This window comes from Nicotiana tomentosiformis, chromosome 5 (assembly GCF_000390325.3).
Source record: "Nicotiana tomentosiformis chromosome 5, ASM39032v3, whole genome shotgun sequence".
Classification (NCBI taxonomy): domain Eukaryota; kingdom Viridiplantae; phylum Streptophyta; class Magnoliopsida; order Solanales; family Solanaceae; genus Nicotiana; species Nicotiana tomentosiformis.
The window spans coordinates 130,544,102-130,564,471 of NC_090816.1; the positions used below are offsets into that span (position 1 = coordinate 130,544,102).

The 20,370-nt window shown below is 36.2% G+C and overlaps 2 protein-coding genes across 5 annotated transcripts; one reads left to right on the forward strand and one right to left on the reverse strand.

Annotated features, from left to right (window-relative positions):
- The first annotated feature begins 1,529 nt into the window (after positions 1-1,529).
- On the forward strand, positions 1,530-7,949 carry LOC104100851 (nucleobase-ascorbate transporter 11). The gene is made up of 10 exons (XM_009608199.4): positions 1,530-2,513; positions 3,625-3,722; positions 3,821-3,991; positions 4,500-4,600; positions 5,159-5,294; positions 5,527-5,577; positions 5,719-6,006; positions 6,113-6,347; positions 6,775-7,055; positions 7,454-7,949. The coding sequence occupies exons 1-10, from the start codon at positions 1,868-1,870 to the stop codon at positions 7,673-7,675; spliced, it is 2,229 nt and encodes a 742-aa protein (XP_009606494.1). The 5' UTR covers positions 1,530-1,867; the 3' UTR covers positions 7,676-7,949.
- A 320-nt stretch (positions 7,950-8,269) lies between these two features.
- LOC104100850 (putative U-box domain-containing protein 50) lies at positions 8,270-14,017 on the reverse strand. 4 transcript variants are annotated; one of them, XM_009608195.3, is made up of 8 exons: positions 13,481-14,017; positions 13,110-13,222; positions 12,881-13,008; positions 12,252-12,666; positions 11,179-11,319; positions 10,550-11,089; positions 9,270-9,974; positions 8,270-8,688 (listed from the first exon to the last, which is right to left on the reverse strand). In XM_009608195.3, the coding sequence occupies exons 1-8, from the start codon at positions 13,650-13,652 to the stop codon at positions 8,491-8,493; spliced, it is 2,412 nt and encodes an 803-aa protein (XP_009606490.1). In that variant the 5' UTR covers positions 13,653-14,017; the 3' UTR covers positions 8,270-8,490. The 4 variants fall into 4 exon arrangements, with proteins under 4 accessions (XP_009606490.1, XP_009606492.1, XP_009606491.1 ...); XM_009608197.4 differs by having other exon boundaries at positions 13,364-13,614; XM_009608196.4 differs by having other exon boundaries at positions 13,358-13,614.
- Positions 14,018-20,370: the final 6,353 nt, after the last annotated feature.

The following is a 20,370-nucleotide window of genomic DNA, read 5'->3' on the forward strand; positions in this document are numbered from 1 at the left end:
TATTCCAAGTTAAGGTTGTTGTTGTCTAAGTATTTATTCCAATACTGAGGCTAGGGTGAGGTGCTAATGTTGCACCACGATGGAATAGCCGCAGCTCGTGCTATAAAATTTTCCTCTAGCTTTCGCTGCTGGTGAACGGCTAAGAACCCACCAGATGCTTCTCTAGTTCGAGTGCGAAAATACAGCTTCAGTTTCTCCTTAAAATGATTCCAATCAAAAAATTGTTTATTTCGAAACAACCAATCAAACTAAGCAAGATCTTCGCCGTCAAGGTAGTGGTAAGGAAGAGGTAACCAGTCCTTCTCGGAGAAGCCAAGGTAGGTGAAGTACAGCTCAACCCGAAAAATCTAACCCTCTGGGTTTCCATCGCTGAATCAATCTAACACCACCATTGTTGGAGTATGAACAATGAAAGCACCAATGTAACAAACCAGTTATTCAATACTTCTATTGCTTTAACCTCGAAAGGAAATTACAACTCAACTCAAAACTATTATAGGATTTAGAGATGCTAAACATAAATACAAATGATAGAGAAAAAGGAATGAAAAGCTCAGACTAAGAATAGGGATGAGAGGATACAGACACTCGAGAAGGAAGATGAGGAGAAGCAGACATTTTACTCAACAATACGCATAATTCCTGAAGCCGTAGACCACTCTCCTTTTAAACCTTTGTCACGTCTTTCCCTACTCCACCTGGATCCCAAACGGATCTCTTGTTGGGTTGTCTTGTCCTTGGACTTCTTTGTGGTCTAGCCCTTGGTCCAACAGCTTGGCCAACCTTCCAAATAACCGGCCCACAAGTATTATCTAAATTATTCTTATTCACAATAGCGGGTTTTTTCTTTTATTTTTGAACCTTAATACGTAGAATTACCCGATATACCTACTGATTAGAAATAAGAGATACCGATAAAATAGTCGAAGCTAGCTCGAACGCCACACGAAAGGTGACTTTTTCCTATTTGCTTAAAACTTAATAAGTGGAGTTACCCGATATATATAAAAGGACAACTCAGTGCATTAAGTTTTCTCTATGCGCGGGGACCGGAGAAGGGCCAGACCACAAGTGTCTATTGTAGACAGCCTTACTCTGTATTTCTGTAAGAGGCTGTTTCTACGACTCGAACCCGTGACCTCTTGATCACATGACAGAAATCTGTTACGTCAAGGTTCACTTGACAGTAACTTTATCAGTTATCTGATATATATATTTAAAAAAAAGATAAAAAATACCCGCTAAAATAATTAAAGTGCTCACAAACTAGCTCGGAAGCCGGCAAAAAGAATCATAACCGAGTCCCTAAATTACTCAAGAGAACCGACAATTTTCTTTCCTTACGCAAGATAAAGACAACATTAACTCACCGAGTCCAAAAACTGAGTTAAGATATAGACAATGCTTGAAAACTAAGGGAGCCAAAGTACCTATTTGAAAAAGGGACATAATTACAGTCACCCTCCAATCACAATACTCACTATTTCAACGGCAACTGACATAATAATAGTGGCATTCTTGTCTTTACACTTTCATCATCCCAAGAAGTTTCAGCTTGATATCAACAGCTGAGCGGCAATGCCAAAAAAATAATAATCACAATATAGTACTCTGTAGTAGAAGAAAGAAAATGCTACTTTTCACCAATATTTGAGCTATTACTAGCTCATCAGCCACCACTAATGGTTTGAAAGAGCTCAAAAAACCATATTCACTTCACACTGCCACCTCCACTATAGAAACTTCAGTTCTTGATTTGCTTAAAGTTTTGTTCTTTTCTCGTTTTTGTGTAGTGGGGGTGAGGAAAGAATTGATTTTTTTGGTGTTTTTCTTGAAACAATTTATACCCATTTGAGGAAAAGGGGAAATGGAAGGTGGGTCAAACTCAAAAATGAAAGAAAAAAAGGATAGACAAAAGGATCAAAACCCAAAGATTGAGCCTTTTGTACCAAAAAAGGGTCATGATCCTAGAGAGTTGAAATCTTGGGCTAAAAGAACTGGTTTTGTGTCAACAACTTTTTCTGGGGATACTGAAAGAGCTAATAGTTTAAGTAGGAGGGATTTTACTAATGGGAGAGATCCGAATGTGAGGAATGATAATGCTGGATTTGATTTAGAAAGAGGGGTGGTTAATAAAACTGAAACTGTATCTCCAAAGATTGAGCTTGATCCTATTTTGGGAAGAGCAAGAAATAGAGGGGTTGAAATTGAGCCAGTTTTGGGTGAGGGTTTAGGAAATGGAACAAGAAGAGGAGAGAATCTTGGAAGGAGAATTGAGATGGAGCCTATTTTGAGAGCTCATAATGAGGATAGGAAAGATGGTTTGAATGAGAATGGCAATGGTAATAATAGTGCTAATGGAGCTGTAAATGGGAATGGACATATAGAAACTAGGAAGGATGACGTCAACGTGGATGAAGAAGTGGGATATCCTGATGGTGAAGATCCTAGTTATGGAGGGTGGCATAAGTCTCCGCCGATAAAATGTGGACTAAGGGAAAATCCGGGACTTGGTAAGTACATATTCTGCTTCTAAGATTTTTTAATGTTGCTCGTCATTGATTTTGATGATGATAGGAGTTGAGCTTACAGAAAGAAATGAGGATTCATATTGCCGACCCCAACTTGCTTGGGACTGAGGCATAGTTGTTATTGTTGTTTGCGTATTGTCATTGATTTGAACTAATCCTTTTTCCCTTTTGGTTGTGAATGTCTTTATGTCGAATAATTTTGGAAGAAATTTAAGAATCTTTTGGAATAGCATTGCTAAGAGAGACAGTTCTATGACCATCTAAGTAGAAGTATAAAGCGGAGCGGGAATAAATATAGGGTATTTGAAGTAGAAGAGCTGATAAATTACTGTTGATGGGTCTCAAGTCACATGTGCAAAAGGATAATGTATCCAATCCTTGAAGTATGGTACCGTAATTGAAATTGTAATATCCTTAATGAAGCCTTTTGTGGAAAGTAAATTCAAACACAAAGTGTAGTAGATATGATCATGTTTTCCCAGTGCGAACTAATCCCCTTAACGGCGACAAAACTTTTGCCTTCATTATCAAAATGGACCTTGGCATGTTAGTTATTAACTTAGTATGTTTTTTGAATGAAAATGAAGGAATTTGCCTAAACTAGAGGAAAAGTCTATAAAGAAATTATAGTGCATCTTAGTTCTGTTCATCAAAGGAGACAAGCACGGGTGTGTTCTTCGTTGGAATATGCACTTTTTATTTTCCAGTTCCTTTCACTTCTTTTCTTTCTGCAGTATATTGAACTAGATAAAAATATCTAGCATGATTCCGAGAAAAACTGCTGCACGAATGCATTTGAATCCTCATCCAATATGCACTGACAGTTCTGGACTGTAAAGAATTCATTGCTGAAGTCAAGATATTTTGACCAAGTAGACATATCTCCGAAGCTTCCATTGTAGAATTTTGAATCAAACTTGTGCTATTTGATCACAAAATTGTCTTTCCATTGCAAAAAAGAGTACATACACATTTTGAGATCTATTCTTGATGAAGTAATAAAGACATTTCATGGTGAAATTTATTAGCTGTGGTATCTCCTGAGATTCTACCTTGATCACTAATTGACCATCTTTTGGTCTTTAAACTGCAGTGCCTCTTATGTACTATGGGTTGCAGCACTATTTATCATTGGCTGGTTCACTTATTTTTATCCCTCTGATTATTGTTCCCACCATGGGTGGAAGTGATGTGAGTAGTTTCCTTATGAACTTGCAACGTGAATTATAGTAGTACAGTAAGCAAGTTTATTGTCTGCCTCATTGATTTCGTTTTCCATATGGTGACAGAAAGATACCGCCAATGTGGTTTCCACGATGCTGCTAGTATCTGGCCTTACCACAATACTGCACTCATATTTTGGCACCCGTCTCCCTTTGGTTCAAGGGAGTTCATTTGTATATTTGGCGCCTGCATTAGTTATCATGAATTCCGAGGAGTACCGGAATCTTGCTGATCATGTAAGTTAAAAATGAAGTTATCCTAGTGAGACTTTGTTTAGGTAAATGGTTCTTTTATGTATCCATTTTTGTATGTGTACTGAATATGTTCAAATGATTACGTTGCATCATAATGAGATATAACAGACCTCCATTGGCAGTTAGTAGCCAAGAGTTATACTTAAATTTGTTGTTTCTATTACCTGAGGGGGGGATACATCTAGCATTTTACGCGCCTGAATAAATATGCAAAGTGAATGATCTTCATCTTTTACTCTACTACTACTTGAAGGTTCTGATTATTTCCAGAACAAATTGCTTCTATAACTTTGTTACCTGAATCAGTAACAATCTATAATCTTTACACTGGATGTCCAATGGAAAATTTCTAGAAAGACCATGCTTATTCCTCATAATGTGGTGTCAATATTGATTGCACATGAAATTTATTTAATTAGTTGTTATACTTTTTAAATGCTTTTATAGATGATGGATTTTTGCTGATGGAAACTTTTTCGGGTGTCCGCAGAAATTTAGGTACATAATGAGGGAGTTACAAGGAGCTATAATTGTTGGATCGATTTTCCAGAGCTTCTTGGGTTACAGTGGCTTGATGTCTCTTTTGCTACGGTAATATTTGAGCCCTTTAACTCATTATCCATCTTGACCAGCCCCCTTTAGTGAATTTCCTTTTTAGGAGACTTGGAAGAGCTGCCTTTCTTTTCTAAATAATATGAGGTAAATTTCATTTTATACAAGTAGTCTTTGGATTTTGCATGCTATTGAGAAGGACATAAGTAAACCAGTAATGGATTTTGAAATGATTCTTTTAATCCCATTACCAACTCGTTACACATGACAGATTTTCAGAAAGCATATGAAGGTTAAGGCTATCCACCAATTGCAGTGATGTGTAGAATTCAAAAACCATTTTAGCCTTAACAATATACTCTTTTCTTTTACTTTACAAATCTATCTTGCTATAGACGGCAAGATATCAAAATCAACTTAAGCATCAAGAAAGATGGATTATAATGGATTTTTGGATGTAAGTGAACTTTGTAATAATTGTCTGTATAAGTTACACATTTACCAAGACTAGCTTTGAATAATCGTTGTATGCAATCAGTTTTCTAGTTCTGTTTTTACGACACTTCCAAGAATTAATTCTATGGACATATTCTGCAGTTTCATAAATCCAGTCGTGGTCGCACCAACAGTAGCTGCAGTGGGTTTAGCATTTTTTAGCTATGGCTTTCCTCAAGCTGGTAGTTGTGTAGAAATCAGCCTTCCTCAGATACTGCTTCTCCTTATTTTTACCTTGGTAGGTATCCATGTGAATGTTTCATGATCGTTATTTCTATTTTTGGTATACTACTCGTAAAGTTTTTAGCTTTCTTTAATGAAATCCTTTCTTACTTGATATAAAAAAAATATTGGCATGGATGACATATTCTCTTTTATATCAGATACTGAACTGATTTTAGGTGTCTCACTTCTGAGCTCTAGTGTATCTTTTTCTTTCACTAACTTAGTTCCATCATTTCTCTTTGCAGTACCTTCGAGGAATATCCATTTTTGGTCATCGTGTGTTTCGTATATATGCAGTACGTATTTTTTGCTCTTCCTCTTCTTTCTCTCTTCTAATACTTTCTTTTGTATATATGCAGTATGATTTTTTAGCTACTGCGGAAACTATCATCACATATTCATATGTGTGTGCTAAAAAACAAAAAGAATTATTGCAGGTCCTTGTTAGTGTTATAATCATTTGGGCATATGCTTTTTTCCTGACGACTGGCGGTGCATATAACTTTAAGGGTTGTAGCGCCGACATACCAAGTTCCAACATCCTTATTGATGCTTGCCGAAAGCATGCAGATACAATGAGGCACTGTAGGACTGATGTCTCCAATGCTATGAGAACCGCTGCTTGGGTCAGGATTCCTTACCCTTTCCAGTGGGGTATACCTACCTTTCGGTTACGGACTTCAATCATTATGGTCATTGTGTCACTAGTTGCTTCTGTTGACTCGGTGAGTACTCAGTGACCTTTGTAAAAGGTTCATTTATGAACCTATCTTTTGGAGCAACAACAAAGTTTGTTTGAGTTATAAACTGATCAAGATTTTGACATTGTAGATTGGAAGTTATCACTCCGCAGCAATACGAATCAATTTGAAACCCCCAACCCCGGGTATAGTCAGCAGGGGGATTGGTCTGGAAGGTTTCTGTAGTGTATTAGCTGGACTTTGGGGAACGGGTACAGGGTCAACAACTTTGACAGAGAATGTACACACTATCAATGCAACCAAGGTAGCTAACCGAAGGGCTGTACAGCTTGGAGCTGCTTTCTTAATCCTGTTCTCCTTCGTAGGTATGAGTTAGTGAAGACTTCATCATCGAAGCTTCTTTTTTTCTAATTAATAAGCAACTGATCTTGTTCCTAAGGATGGCATACTGCATTTGGTTAATCAACTGATGTTATGGCATTTCTTTGCATCACTTCTGCACACCAAATTATAAGTTCTCGTCGTAAGATCTCTAATTTGTATTTCTGCATGCATGAATGTAAAGTAAAAGGATATTTGGTTTGGTTTGCTTCTGCGGTGGTTTCTAAGTGCTGTGTTTCATTAATCACATGCGAGCTGAGAATTAGAAGCAAACACACACTGCCTTCTTGTGGTGGTCTATTCTTTTAGATACCGAACATCTATGCTCGGGTTATTTGCTTCTTTTACAATGAAAATTATCTCGGCAATATTGACATGTAAGCTCGTAATCTTCTTACTTCTGTATGGTAGGTAAAATTGGTGCTATTCTTGCTTCTATACCACAAGCGTTGGCGGCCGCGGTACTATGCTTTATATGGGCTCTTATTGTGGCTCTAGGTCTATCAACATTGCAGTACACCCAAAACGCAAGTTCCCGAAACATTATAATTGTTGGTGTATCGTTGTTCTTTGGTTTGTCGATCCCTGCTTATTTTCAGCAGTATGCACCAGAGACCGGCCTAATTTTGCCTGGATATTTAATTCCTTATGCAGCAGCATCCAATGGACCAGTCCACACCGGCAATGCACAAGTGAGTTCACTTTAAAGATTTCTTTTATTGTCCTTTAACTCACCCTACAGGCAATTCTCGTCTTATTTTTATCTTCTGGATTTGATAAAACAAGCATATAGTGAATTTATATGATGTTTGTATTTCAAATAAATTTACCAAATTTCGACTTTTTACAGTGTAAAGGTCTGAAGTTTGACAAAAACAGTGCATCATTAGTGCAGTATACAGCATGACAAATCAATCGAATAGTTCTCCCGTAAACTCCTTAACAAGTGCATGCAGTTTGATATATAACATGGAAACTGCGTACAAGAACATGTTACTATAGAGGATGTACTTTTTACTCTATATTCCTTCTTAATTTCCATGAATTTGCAAAGAACTGACGTCTTGTTTCTTCCTAATGTTGTTGTCAGTTCAATTTTGCAATGAATGCACTTCTGTCGTTGAACATGGTGGTTACACTATTGGTGGCGTTCATATTAGATAACACGGTCCCTGGTAGCAGACAAGAACGAGGGGTATACGTTTGGTCAAAGGCTGAAGACATAATGACAGATCCTTCGTCCCTTTTAGACTACTCTTTACCAAGTAGAGTAGCAAGATGTTTCCATTGGGCCAAATGTGTGGGCACATGACTTCCAGCTTATTGTTATCCGAGCGTAGCTTAGAAAGAGTACAGCTACAATAGGTGAAAGGTACATATACATATTTTTACCATCTTATACACAAGGAGGTTAGAGATTTCACCAAAATATAGCATTATCTCTGTAATTGTGAAAGAGAGCATTGGAGCAATCCCATATTCAACAGTTTATTCATTATTATACAGAAATGTAAGTTGGTTTTTTTGTTTTGGTGAATGGAAGCACTATATTGAAATACTATTGCAATGGTAACATGCCTTTGGTATCTTTCCCTGTTTGGTTTGTGAAGAAATATTAGAAAAAACTAAGACAGAAAAATATTGGTATGAGATGAGCTTAAGTGGAGCGACATGGTCAGTGGAATTCATGCGGCCGACCCCCACTTGCTCGGGATTGAGGTGTCGTTGTAAGAAAGAAAATTTACTGACACTGGAATCCCCAAAATTCACCCTACTAGAACTTCTCCACTTCTCATTGTTTCTATTTCCACTTCAATTATCTCCCTTTATTTTCCATGCCAAAATATCTAGGCTGAAACAACTCTCCAATCAGCTAAAACTTGGATAAAGGCTAAGACAAGCAAAATTGTTAAAGGAAAGACTGAAACTTCTTAAGATTACTGTTATTAACTCTATGGATAATTACCATCCTTGATACACTTTGTATTAACAGTGAAGGAACATTTCAAAGATAGTTCTGATTTTGTTTACTCTAAAAACTAAGAGAATGAGTTATTTTGCTCCTCTCTACAACCTTTGTTCTTCTGCATGTACAAAACCCTATAGAACTTTGACTCAACTCTCTCTCTATCTGATAGAAATTGATCTTTTCTTTTGCAAATCTTCGATTAGAGACCGTAAACTATGATTAGGTGTGAGAAGCTTGTCGTTGAGCCTTAAATTTGTCATTGGTGATGTATCTCTTCCAGTTTTTAGCCATTCTTCTATGGCTTCTAGCTCATATGAAAATCCATCAGCTGCAACATGTGGATTCTTCATCACTTCCTGCAACCGAAGAAAGGAAGAAATGAAAAAGAAAACATGCTTACTGGAAAATCCAATAATCTTTTTTAAAAAAAACCTTTTTTTAAAGTGAGAAATCTCCGAGAGTCCGTGGCGCATGGCTTGAAACTCGGTGTATAGTAGACCGCCCCTCTACCTTACTCCACTTAACTACCAGGTTTTCCTGTGACGTGTGCTAACCCGCACATCACTTGTTGTACTCTTACTACATGACCAAAGTCCCGAGGCATCTTTGAAGATCGTTTTTTCTACTCTTTAGCAGTAAAGTTACATTTTTTTACTCACATCTCATATTGAAGATGATATCAATATGAAGATGATAATCAAAAGTGAGACATGATAGTCAATTTGAAGGGAATAATATTTGAAGAATTAACCCAAATAGCTACCTACCTAATCTCTTAAACTAAAAATAGCAGGCGGATGCATAATATGTATAATTCATGTATAATATATGTATAACCGTGTATAATCAATGTATAATCTATGTATACCGGCTAGAAAAGGTAGACATTGAATCTGACCAGCTATTTGTTACGTAAATGATGGGATAGAACATGAACCTGCAAAATGGGGCAAAGGAAGAAATTAGGGAACTCTCCTGAGTCTTCATCATCTTGATTTCTGTCATTTGCCACAACACATTCACCATTTGCTACTATTTCATCAGCTAATTTCTTCACTTTCTCTACTTCTCTTGCCAAACTAGTCATGTTTAACTCCTTATCTTCATGAATAGACAAACACTTTATTCCTATTCTTCCAAGCTCAAGTGCTATATCCAATGGCCACTCTCCGGCCATCGGATCAAGTACTTCAATAAGCTTAGTCTGGTCCATCATGATCGCCTCCTCGACAAGCCCGGCCCAGTTTCTCCCTGTCAGAATCTGTAAGACTAAGTTCCCATAAGCCCGGATATCTGATCTTATATCCGATTTATCAAAAGACAAAGGTGTCCTAAAACCATGGATGTTCGCCACATTATTACGATCAAGAAGGATTTTTGAAGGGTTGAGGTTGCCATGAGCCACGGGCCTCGGCTTTGCCCGATGAAGGTAGCATAGGCCCGTACAAACATTGGCTGCAATGCATATCCTAGCTTGCCAGTTTAGACACTTGTTTCTCCTTTTAGAGCTTCTCTTGCTTGAGAAGAGAATGTCTCTTAAGCAGCCATTGTGCATATACTCAAACACAATGCACCTTAGCTCAGAACAAAATCCGATCATCGATAGTATATGAGGATGCTTCATGTGGCTGAAGAGCTTCACCTGCATTAGAAAATTTTCGGATTTCAGACATGTAATGATATTATTTTCGAGATATTTTACTAACTCTTAAGATTATTAATTTATAGGAAAAGCATCATTTACCCCTCTACCATAGGAAACATCTTATTTGCCCTTGACCCTAACGAAGCTCTAACTTGAAGCATAACAAGAGGGTCATTTTGAACCATGGTCAAAAGTACAATGGTAAATTTAGACGTTTTACTCAATGTATTTTGACACGTGGGATCCACCCACTCGAGCTCTATTAAAGCTAAGGGCAAATAAGTAACGATTTCTTGACAAGGGTACGAATGATCCCAAAGTATAACTGAGTGTAAGGGGTATAATTTGGACCAACAACAACGACAACATACCCAGAGTAGTCCCACAAGTGGAGTCTGCAGTGGGTAGAGTATACGCAGACCTTACCCCTACCTTTAAGAAGGCAGAGAGGTTGTTTCCGGTAGACCCTCGGCTCAGGAGGGTATAATTTGGACCACTTCCCTTAATTTATAAAGTGGAGTAGTTATTATTGTGCCAACTTTATATTGCAAATAAGAAATGAGGGTAAGTACCTTAGCTCGGAAGGCATCTGCAGAATCTACATCACCTGAACTATACAGTTTAATTGCAACTGATGTGTGATTAAGCCTAGCTTTATACACATCAGTCCAATCACCACCAGATTTCAACCTCATACGATCCGAAAATCCATCTGTAGCTGCTCTAATTTCTGCAGCAGTGAACTCCTTGTACTCAAAACTCGGTTTTATCAGCATTGTAGCATTTCCTATCGCGTCTTTTTCCCTACAAAACTCTATCCTTCGTCGTAGAACATCTCTTTGCTTTCTATACTCCTCAATTTCCTGAAGTGTATCTGTTCTTTGCTTCACTACTTTTTCCACTTTGACCTCAGCACGTGATCTTGCCACAGAAGATAGCTGCAGCTTGTTTGAGAGCTCGCCTTGTAGTTCAAGAATTGAGTTGAGTCTACTCGTCGTGATCTCAACTTCAGTATGAAGTTCACTGATCTCTTCTTTTGTGGCATCTAACTCCCTCTTTAGATCAGCCTTTCGCGCGATTTCATCATTTATGCAACCATCAATTTCCTCAGCCTATATATAGCAAAGTCTTTAGCTTGTAAATGGCAAAATGAAACTAACTAAAACAATAAGATTTTTTGAAGAACAAATGTAACACGTACCCTTCTAGTACATAGTGTGGTAGCCCACTGAGCCTTAGCATGTCCTCTAACATGGCCTTTTGCTTCTTCTCTGCTTAGTTGTATTGTTTGTTTGATCTCCAGAAACTTGATTTTCACAGCTTCTCTCTTTTCTTGCAAAGTCTAATATTATTTGATTATAAATCAGATTTCCATGAATAAGAAATCAATTTCTAAAATTTTGAGGGAATTATGGAAAACAAAAGAAAAGAAGACTAAAATCTTCCTAGAAAAAACAATATAATCAGGATTTAAATTTTAGCTACTACATAATAGATAATATAATTGTTATATGACCTAATGATCAATAAAGTCAGTAAAAATCATGGTAACACTAGTTTATATTCCAACAAAGACAAAAAATAGCAAGTGATTTCTTCCTATCTACCTAAGCTTTAGCGAGCAGAACTACTCGGTAGCTGTAGTGATAGGTGATGGTAGATACCTAGTGAAATAGTCGAGATGTACTCAAACCAGTCTGACAATAAAACATCAACTGTTGTAAGGTTCTACCTTCATATACTTCCCAGATTTTAAGGAACTTGCTATTTCATTACCAGAAAAATAAAAATAAAAATAAAAAAAATAAAAAAAAATGATGAAGCTAGCACCTAAAAGGTCATTACTAAAGGGTTTCATACAATGAAGAATGATAAGCAAACAGTCTTGACTACTCCAGTATGTTTGTTGTTCTATCACTATCATAAAAATTCTGATTCAAACTGAACAAGAAAAAAATAAATTATTAAATAGAAAAGATAAATTAATATAAGGAAGCTAAAGTTGACTTGTCAAGCATAAAAATCTTTTTTTTAACTACTCCAAACTGATCCTGGCCATATAATCTATTGAGTTTAACTATTTTTAAACACTAACAACGTAAAAAAATCTATAATCAGGTCACCTAAAAGATAAGTACATGTCGTTTACAAAAAGTGAGACTAGTAACCTGAGAAAACCAAAGGTTAAATTCACGGAAAGGTAAAAATTCTTTACACTGTCAATGTATATAAATTAAATTCCAATAATTTATATGAAAATTATCTGTGACTTACCAAATTATCAGCCATAACAAACTCTGTAATGCTATTCTGGAGATTTTCATTTGCAATAAAATCATCAATTTCCTCTGCATTTGAAGATAATATTTGACTCATGTAATTCTCAATTTCATCTTTATACTTTTCCCATTGATCAACTGAGCTATTGCTTGCTGAAGAAGGTGAATCACATGAATTTTTCATTTTGGCACTGTTGTTTTCAGGGAACATTTTTACAACCAAATCTTTAAAACTTTGCCTCTTTGATCTTGAATTTGCGACCATTTCTCCTTGATCATCTTCGATTAATCCTTCATTATTTCTTTCCCTTAGAAAAACCAACTTCCCTCCACATATTATAAATAATTCACAGAATTCTGGCTTTTGTCTATGCACAAAAAATGATCCACTTATTGCACTTCTTGATTTCCTATAAAACAGCATTTTTTGCAGAAAATTAAAATATATTATCATGAACAACAAACAACAACAATCGCTGTGTAATTCACAAGTGGAGTCTGGGAAGGATAGTGAGTACAACAACAAAGGTTGTTTCGGATAGATTATCGACTCCAAAAAAATTATCATGAAACAAACTAATAAAAAGTTTTTTATTTTTGGGGGGGTAGGGTAGGAGAGGTTACCATGATGAAGACTTCATGAAAGTCAATGACATGACCAATTTTGTTATCCTAAGACCAGTGATCAAATCCACCATAATTTCTTGAATTGATTCATCATATCCTTCAATCTTGATTGCTTCAACTTTAACCTATTTGAAAGAAAAGGAGATGAAATTTTGGTTAAAAGTGTAATTAAAACTTGTAATAAGAAGTTATAAGAAATCATCAAAGCCTAAGAAAAAACACATACATTGGCACAAAAAACTTTGTATCTCCAAAGTATCTTTTGGTTCTTTGCTTCTTCAAACTTCTCAAGATCTTTCAGTTTTTCTTCATTCACTGAACCTGCAGGTAGCTTTCCCACTGTACCAACAAAAAGAGAAACAAAAAAAAAAGTTTTATATATGAATCAAATAAAAAGAAAATGATAAGACGACGAACACAACAACAAAAAAAAAAAACTCAATGTAATGAGTTTGGAATATATGCAGACCTTACCCTTACCGGGTAAAGATAGAAAGGTTGTTTGTGATACATGCTCGGCTCAAGAAAAGCAAAATAACAGCAATACAGAAAATGATAAGAGTTAAGGGGGAAAAGGGTCAAATATATATAACTTACTTGGTGTAATAACAAAGTTTTTACATATGTTATTAGAAGCATAAAGAATGACAATTGTGATTGATTGAGAAGACCATCTTTTGAGTGCCCATTGTAAAGTCAAAAAACCATCATGAAGATTTGAATTAATTGCTACATAAACCTTCTTTTCCACCTCCAACTCCATAGCCATGGCTAAAAAAAAAAGATTTTTTTGACTAAGAAAAAAAAATGGTTACTTATAACTTATCACACATAAAAAAGTCTTGAAAGGGTTTGTAGTGTGAAGCACATGTAACAATAAAAATACGTAAAAGTACAAGATGAAGAAATTAAGCTATGGCTTTTTGAAAATCTTGTGTTTTTTCTTAAAAGGAAGATTTTTGAAAAGAAGAGAATAGGACTATTTGGCTTTTATATTGTTGTGTCAAGACAGCCAATTGTTGTTGTTGTTTTTTTTGGATTTTTTGGTTAGGATTTTAGCGGTGATAACAAAGCTGGGGCCAAATTTGATTGTTACTTGTTTTCGTTTGATTTGATTTTGAGATTGTGAAAATTTCTTGGATATTACTTGAGATTTGAGAGGATTTAATTTGTAGTTAACATTTAATGTGATTAGTTAAGAAGGTGATTTGCGCTATGACGTTTTATACATGTATATTCGAGGATATTCTTTGCTGGTAATTAACACCTACCCCTACTATATTAATTGATGAAAACTACTCTTTGGCGTGGATATGAGGATAAGTCAACTTTTTGTATCTAATTCATTCTTAGAATTTTTTTTTTGTCTTAATAAGCTTTGCTTATAGACCGTTTGGCCAAGCTGCAAAAATCAGATTCTTTTAATAAGTGTTTTTTTTTTTCAAAAGTACTTTTGGCGAGAAATAGTTTATGTTTGACTAATTAATTTAAAAAGCACTTCTGAACAACAATTAGTGTTTGGCTAAACTTTAAAAAACTGTTTCTAAGTATATTTTTCTCAAAAGTGCTTTTCAAAATAATACTTTTGGAGAGAAACTATTTTTTTTTCTTCTCCAAAACTACTTCTATTTCTCCTCAAAAGTATTATTTTTGTTTCAAAAGCTTGGTCAAATACCTTATAATTTTAGAACGGAAAAAAAAAAAAAAAACACTTTAAAAAAAAAAAAAGTTTTTGCCCTCTGTTAGTCTCAAATCTCAATCAACGTTGGAAGATTTTGAACCTGAGCTTCGTTAGATTCTGCTGAAGTGTAAGACTATAAGTGAACAAAATAGAAGCACGAAGTTCGTAACTTAGACAGTTGATGTAACGTTGTACGTGAATTCCATTTGATTTGTCACTTCATACGCGGATTTCATTTAATTTGTTATGGACTGAATGACGAAGAAAAATAACACGTAAAGATTCTAGAGATTTTATTGTCGCGATCCGAAATTCCTACATTCGGACCGTAATGACGCCTAATATTTCACTTGTTAGGCAAGCTAACGTTAGAATAACATTATTCATTTTTAAAATAATTTTAAATTTATTAACAACAAGGAAGCAAATGCGGAAGAAATTTTGAAATAATCCATAATAACAACGGTGTCTAAATACCATCCCAAAATCGGTGTCACAAGTGCACGAGCTTCTAGAATAAATACAAATAAAGGTCTGAATAAAATAAAGCTGTATGGAAATGAACACACAGCTAAAGTAAAATAGACGGGGACTTCAGAACTGCGGACGCCATGCAGTTATACCTCAAGTCTCCTCCGAGTAGCTGAAATCCGAGCAAGTCTATGGCACGCTGCTGGGACCAACTCCGAAATCTGCACAAGAAGTGCAAAGTGTAGTATCAGTACAACCGACCCCATGTACTGGTAAGTGCTGAGCTTAACCTCGACGAAGTAGTGACGAGGCTAAGGCGGTTCACTTACAATTAACCTGTACGCAATATTAGTAACAACAACAATAATAGGAATAAATCAGGTAACTCATTTATAATAATTGAAATCAACCCAGCAGTCATAATCCATTATTATTTCAACCAATTCTGTTGCAGCGTGCAACCCGCTCTCACAATATATTCACTTTCAATTCTGTTGCAGCGTGCAACCCGCTCTCACAATATATCCATTTTTAATCAAGTCTGTCATATATTTATTTCAATCAAGTATACATATAGACTTTTAAATAAGTCTGTTGCGGCGTGCAATCCGATCCCCCAATATTGACTTTTAATAAGTCTGTTGCGGCATGCAACCCGATCCTCCAATATTACCTTTTTAACAAGTCTGTTGCAGCGTGCAACCCGATCCTTCAATATTAACTTTTAATAAGTCTGTTGCGGCGTGCAACCCGATCCTCTAATATTAACTTTATAAAAAGTCTGTTGCGGCGTGCAACCCGATCCTCCAATATTAACTTTTTAATAAGTCTATTGCGGCGTGCAACCCGATCCTCCAATATTTCCATTTCAATCAATTCTTATAGAAGAAATTCCCCAATAAACGCAACAGTTAATATAAATTCATAAGACAACAAACATACAACAATTATAATTTAATTATGAAACAAACAATGACAATTAACAATTTATTATAGAAATCAGGGAGAAAGTAGGCAGTTTAATATTTGATATACTAAATGTCAAATAACAATTAAAACACATAATTCAAATAGCATGTAACAATTAATGCAAGAATTAAAGAATTAATATTTTGACAAAGAATAAGAGAGAAACAATTATTATAGTAATTAATTTATGATTAAAAATAATTTATGATTTTTCAAGTAAGCAGGCAACCAATTAATTTGACGACGTATAGACACTCGTCACCTCGCCTATACGTCGTTTACATGCAATTCATATAACAAACAATTAAAGGGTTCTATTCCCTCAAATCAAGGTTAATCCCGACACTTACCTCGCTTTGCAAATTTCAAATCGATTATTCAACCACAACTTTTCCTTTTAAATTTGCCTCCGAAAGCTTCAAATCTATTCACAAATAATTTAATATATTAAATACTAATCATAGGAATTAATTCCATATGAATTTATAAATTTTTCGGATAAAACTCCAAAATTTATTAAAATATTTGGCAGTAGGACCCACGTCTCAAATCCCAAAAAAACTCGCAAAATCCAAACACCCATTCCGATACGAGTTCAACCATACCAAGTTTGTCCAATTCCGATATCAAATGGACCTTCAAATCTTAAATTTTCGTTTTTGAAAAGTTTTACAAAAATTCCAATTTCTTCCATCTAAATCCAAAATAAATGATGAATATAGACATGTATTTGTGAAATATAATCACTATATGATAAAGAATACTTACCCAGTCCGAAATCGTAAAAAACTCCTTTGAAATCGCCCCTAAGCCGAGTTATATTGAGGGTTTGTAAAAAATGGGAAAAATTCCGTTTTTGGTTCTGTTTTAAGTCACAAGGGTCAGGCCTTCTTCGCGTTCCCGAAGGGCCTATCGTGTTTGCGATGAGTAGCAGCCCGTGGCTTTCGCGTTCGCGAGTCCTCCTTCGCGTTCACGAAGGTTTTCCCCCTGGCCTTCGCGTTCGCGAGGCATAGCTCGCGTTCGCGCTGAAGGAATGATCGACCCTCCCCAGGTGTGCCTAACACTACGCGTTCACGAAGGGTAATGCTCCCATCGCTTTGCGTTCGCTACCAAGCCTTTGCGTTCGCGAAGAAGAAAGATCCAGCTGCCCAGTTTACTCTTTGCGTTCGCGAGTGTCACGACCCGAAATTTCCACCTTCGGACCGTGATGGCGCCTAACATTTTACTTGCTAGGCAAGCCAACGTTAGAATAACATTATCTATTTTTAAAATAATTTTAAGTTTATTAATAACAAGGAAGCAAATGCGGAAGCAATTTTGAAATAATTCATAATAATAACGATGTCTAAATACCATCCCAAAATTGGTGTCACAAGTGCACGAGCTTCTAGAATAATACAAATAAAGGTCTGAAAAAAATAAAGCTGTCTGAAAATAAACACACAGCTAAAGTAAAATAGACGGGGATTTCAGAACTGCGGATGCCATGCAGTTATACCTCAAGTCTCCTCCGAGTAGCTGAAATCCGAGCAAGTCTATGGCATGCCGTTGGGACCAACTTCGAAATCTGCACAACAAGTGCAGAGTGTAGTATCAGTACAACCGACCCCATGTACTAGTAAATGCTGAGCCTAACCTCGACGAAGTAGTGACGAGGCTAAGTCGGTTCACTTACATTAACATGTACGCAATATTAGTAACAACAACAATAATAGAAATAAATGAGATAATTCATTTATAATAATTGAAGGCAACTCAGCAGTCATAACCAATTATCATTTCCATTATTTCTGTTGCAGCGTGCAACTCGCTTTCACAATATATTCACATTCAATTCTGTTGCAGCGTGCAGCCCGCTCTCCCAATATTTTCCTTTTAATCAAGTCTGTCATATATTTATTTCAATCAAGTATATATATAGAGACTTTTAAATAAGTCTGTTGCGGCGTGCAATCCGATCCCCCAATATTGACTTTTCAATAAGTCTATTGCGGCGTGCAATCCGATCCCCCAATATTGACTTTTCAATAAGTCTATTGCGGCGTGCAATCCGATTTTTAATAAGTCTGTTGCGGCGTGCAACCCGATCCTCCAATATGAACTTTTTAATAAGTCTGTTGCGGCGTGCAACCTGATCCTCCAATTTATTCATTTACTAATTCTTCTAGAAGAAGTTTCCCCAATAAATGCAACAATTAATATAAAATTATAAGACTACAAGCATACAATAATTATGATTTAATTATGAAACAAACAACGACACATAGCAAGTTATTATGGAAATCAGAGAAAAAATAGACAGTTTAATGTATAATATGCTAAATGTCAAATAACAATTAAGACACATAATTCACATAGCATGTAACAATTAATGCAAGAATTCAAGAATTAATATTTGACAAAGAATAGGAGAGAAACTTAAATTATAACAATTAATTCATGATTTAAAATAATTTATGATTTTTTAAGTAAGTAGGCAAACAATTAATTTGACGACGTATAGACACTCGTCACCTCGCCTATACGTCGTTTACATGCAATTCATATAACAAACAATTAAAGGGTTCTATTCCCTCAAATCAAGGTTAATCCCGACACTTACCTCGCTTTGCAAATTTCAAATCGATTATTCAACCACAACTTTTCCTTTTAAATTTGCCTCCGAAAGCTTCAAATCTATTCACAAATAATTTAATATATTAAATACTAATCATAGGAATTAATTCCATATGAATTTATAAATTTTTCGGATAAAACTCCAAAATTTATTAAAATATTTGGCAGTGGGACCCACGTCTCAAATCCCAGAAAAACTCGCAAAATCCAAACACCCGTTCCGATACGAGTTCAACCATACCAAGTTTGTCCAATTCCGATATCAAATGGACCTTCAAATCTAAATTTTTCGTTTTTGGAAAGTTTTACAAAAATTTCAATTTCTTCCATCTAAATCCGAAATAAATGATGAATTTAGACATGGATTTGTGAAATATAATCACTTTATGATAAAGAACACTTACCCAGTTCAAAATCGTGAAAATCTCCCTTGAAATCGCCCAAATCCGAGACTCAAAACTCAAAAATGAGTAAAAATGGCTAAGACCCGATTTTATGTATTCTGCCCAGCATTTTCGCATCAGGGGCTGCCAGGCGAGGTTCCGCATCTGCGAACAAAATGTCGCACCTGCAACGTCCGCTTATGCGCAAAAGGGCCGCACCTGCGAAGGCCGCATCTGCGATGGAGGTTTCGCTTCTGCGAGCTCGCACCTGCAGTCAAAATTCTGCAGGTGCGATTATACCAGAACCCAAATTTCAGATTTTTGCTTAAGTCCAATTCTTGTTCCGATTTTAATCCGTTTCACTCTCGGGGTACTCGAGACCCCGCTCGAATATACCAACAAGTCCCGTAACATAATACGGACTGACTCGGGGGTCTAAAATCACATCAAACAACACTGAAATTATAATTCACTCCCCGATTCGAACTTTGAGTTTTAAACTTTTAATTTGCAAATCTCGTGCCAAAACATATTAAATGAAACCGGAATGACTTCAAATTTGGCACACAAGTCATAAATGACATAGCGGAGCTGTTCAGATTTCTAGAATCGGATTCTGGCTCCGATATCAAAAAGTCAACCCCGTGGTCAAACTTGGAATATTTAGCCTTTAAATTGCTAGTTCCGTTAAATGGTCATAACTTGAGCTAGGGACCTCCAAATTAAATTTCGGGCATACGCCCAAATCGCAAATCACGATACGGAGCTACCAGAATTTTCAAAATACTGATCCGGATCCGTTTGCTCAAAATGTTGACCAAAGTCAACTTAGTTGAGTTTTAAAGCTCTATTTCCTATTTTAATCCATTTTTTACATGAAAACTTTCCGGAAACTTTTACGGACTGCGCACGCAAGTCAAGGAATGATAAATGGTGCCTTTTGAGGTCTTAGAACACAGAATAACTTATTAAATTTAAAGATAACATTTTGGGTTATCACATTCTCCACCTCTAAAACAAACGTTCGTCCTCGAACGGAGTTAGAAAAAGTACCTGAGCTGGAGAAAAGGTGTGGATATTTACTCCACATGTCTGACTCGGACTCCCAGGTAGATGCCTCTACCGGCTGACCTTTCCATTGCACCTGAACTGAAGGATAACTCTTTGACCTCAACTGTCGGACCTGCCGGGCTAGAATAGCCACCAGCTCCTCCTCATAAGTCAAATCTTTGTCCAATTGGACGAGTTGAAATCTAACATATGGGACGGATCACCATGATATTTTCGGAGCATAGACACATGGAACACCGGATGAACCGCAGATAAACTAGGTGGTAATGCAAGCCTGTAGGCTACTTCACCCACCC

What these genes read in the sequence shown, in the direction of transcription:
- LOC104100851 (XM_009608199.4), top strand. Translation starts at nt 1,868, where the DNA reads ATGGAAGGTGGGTCAAACTCAAAAATGAAAGAAAAAAAGGATAGACAA. An exon ending in TTCTCCTTATTTTTACCTTG is followed by an intron (nt 5,295 to 5,526) that starts GTAGGTATCCAT and finishes TTCTCTTTGCAG; the next exon opens with TACCTTCGAGGAATATCCAT. An exon ending in TCCACACCGGCAATGCACAA is followed by an intron (nt 7,056 to 7,453) that starts GTGAGTTCACTT and finishes TGTTGTTGTCAG; the next exon opens with TTCAATTTTGCAATGAATGC.
- LOC104100850 (XM_009608195.3), bottom strand. Translation starts at nt 13,652, where the DNA reads ATGGCTATGGAGTTGGAGGTGGAAAAGAAGGTTTATGTAGCAATTAAT. An exon ending in ACAAAGTTTTTTGTGCCAAT is followed by an intron (nt 13,009 to 13,109) that starts GTATGTGTTTTT and finishes TCTTTCAAATAG; the next exon opens with GTTAAAGTTGAAGCAATCAA. An exon ending in TTCATGAAGTCTTCATCATG is followed by an intron (nt 12,667 to 12,880) that starts GTAACCTCTCCT and finishes GCTGTTTTATAG; the next exon opens with GAAATCAAGAAGTGCAATAA.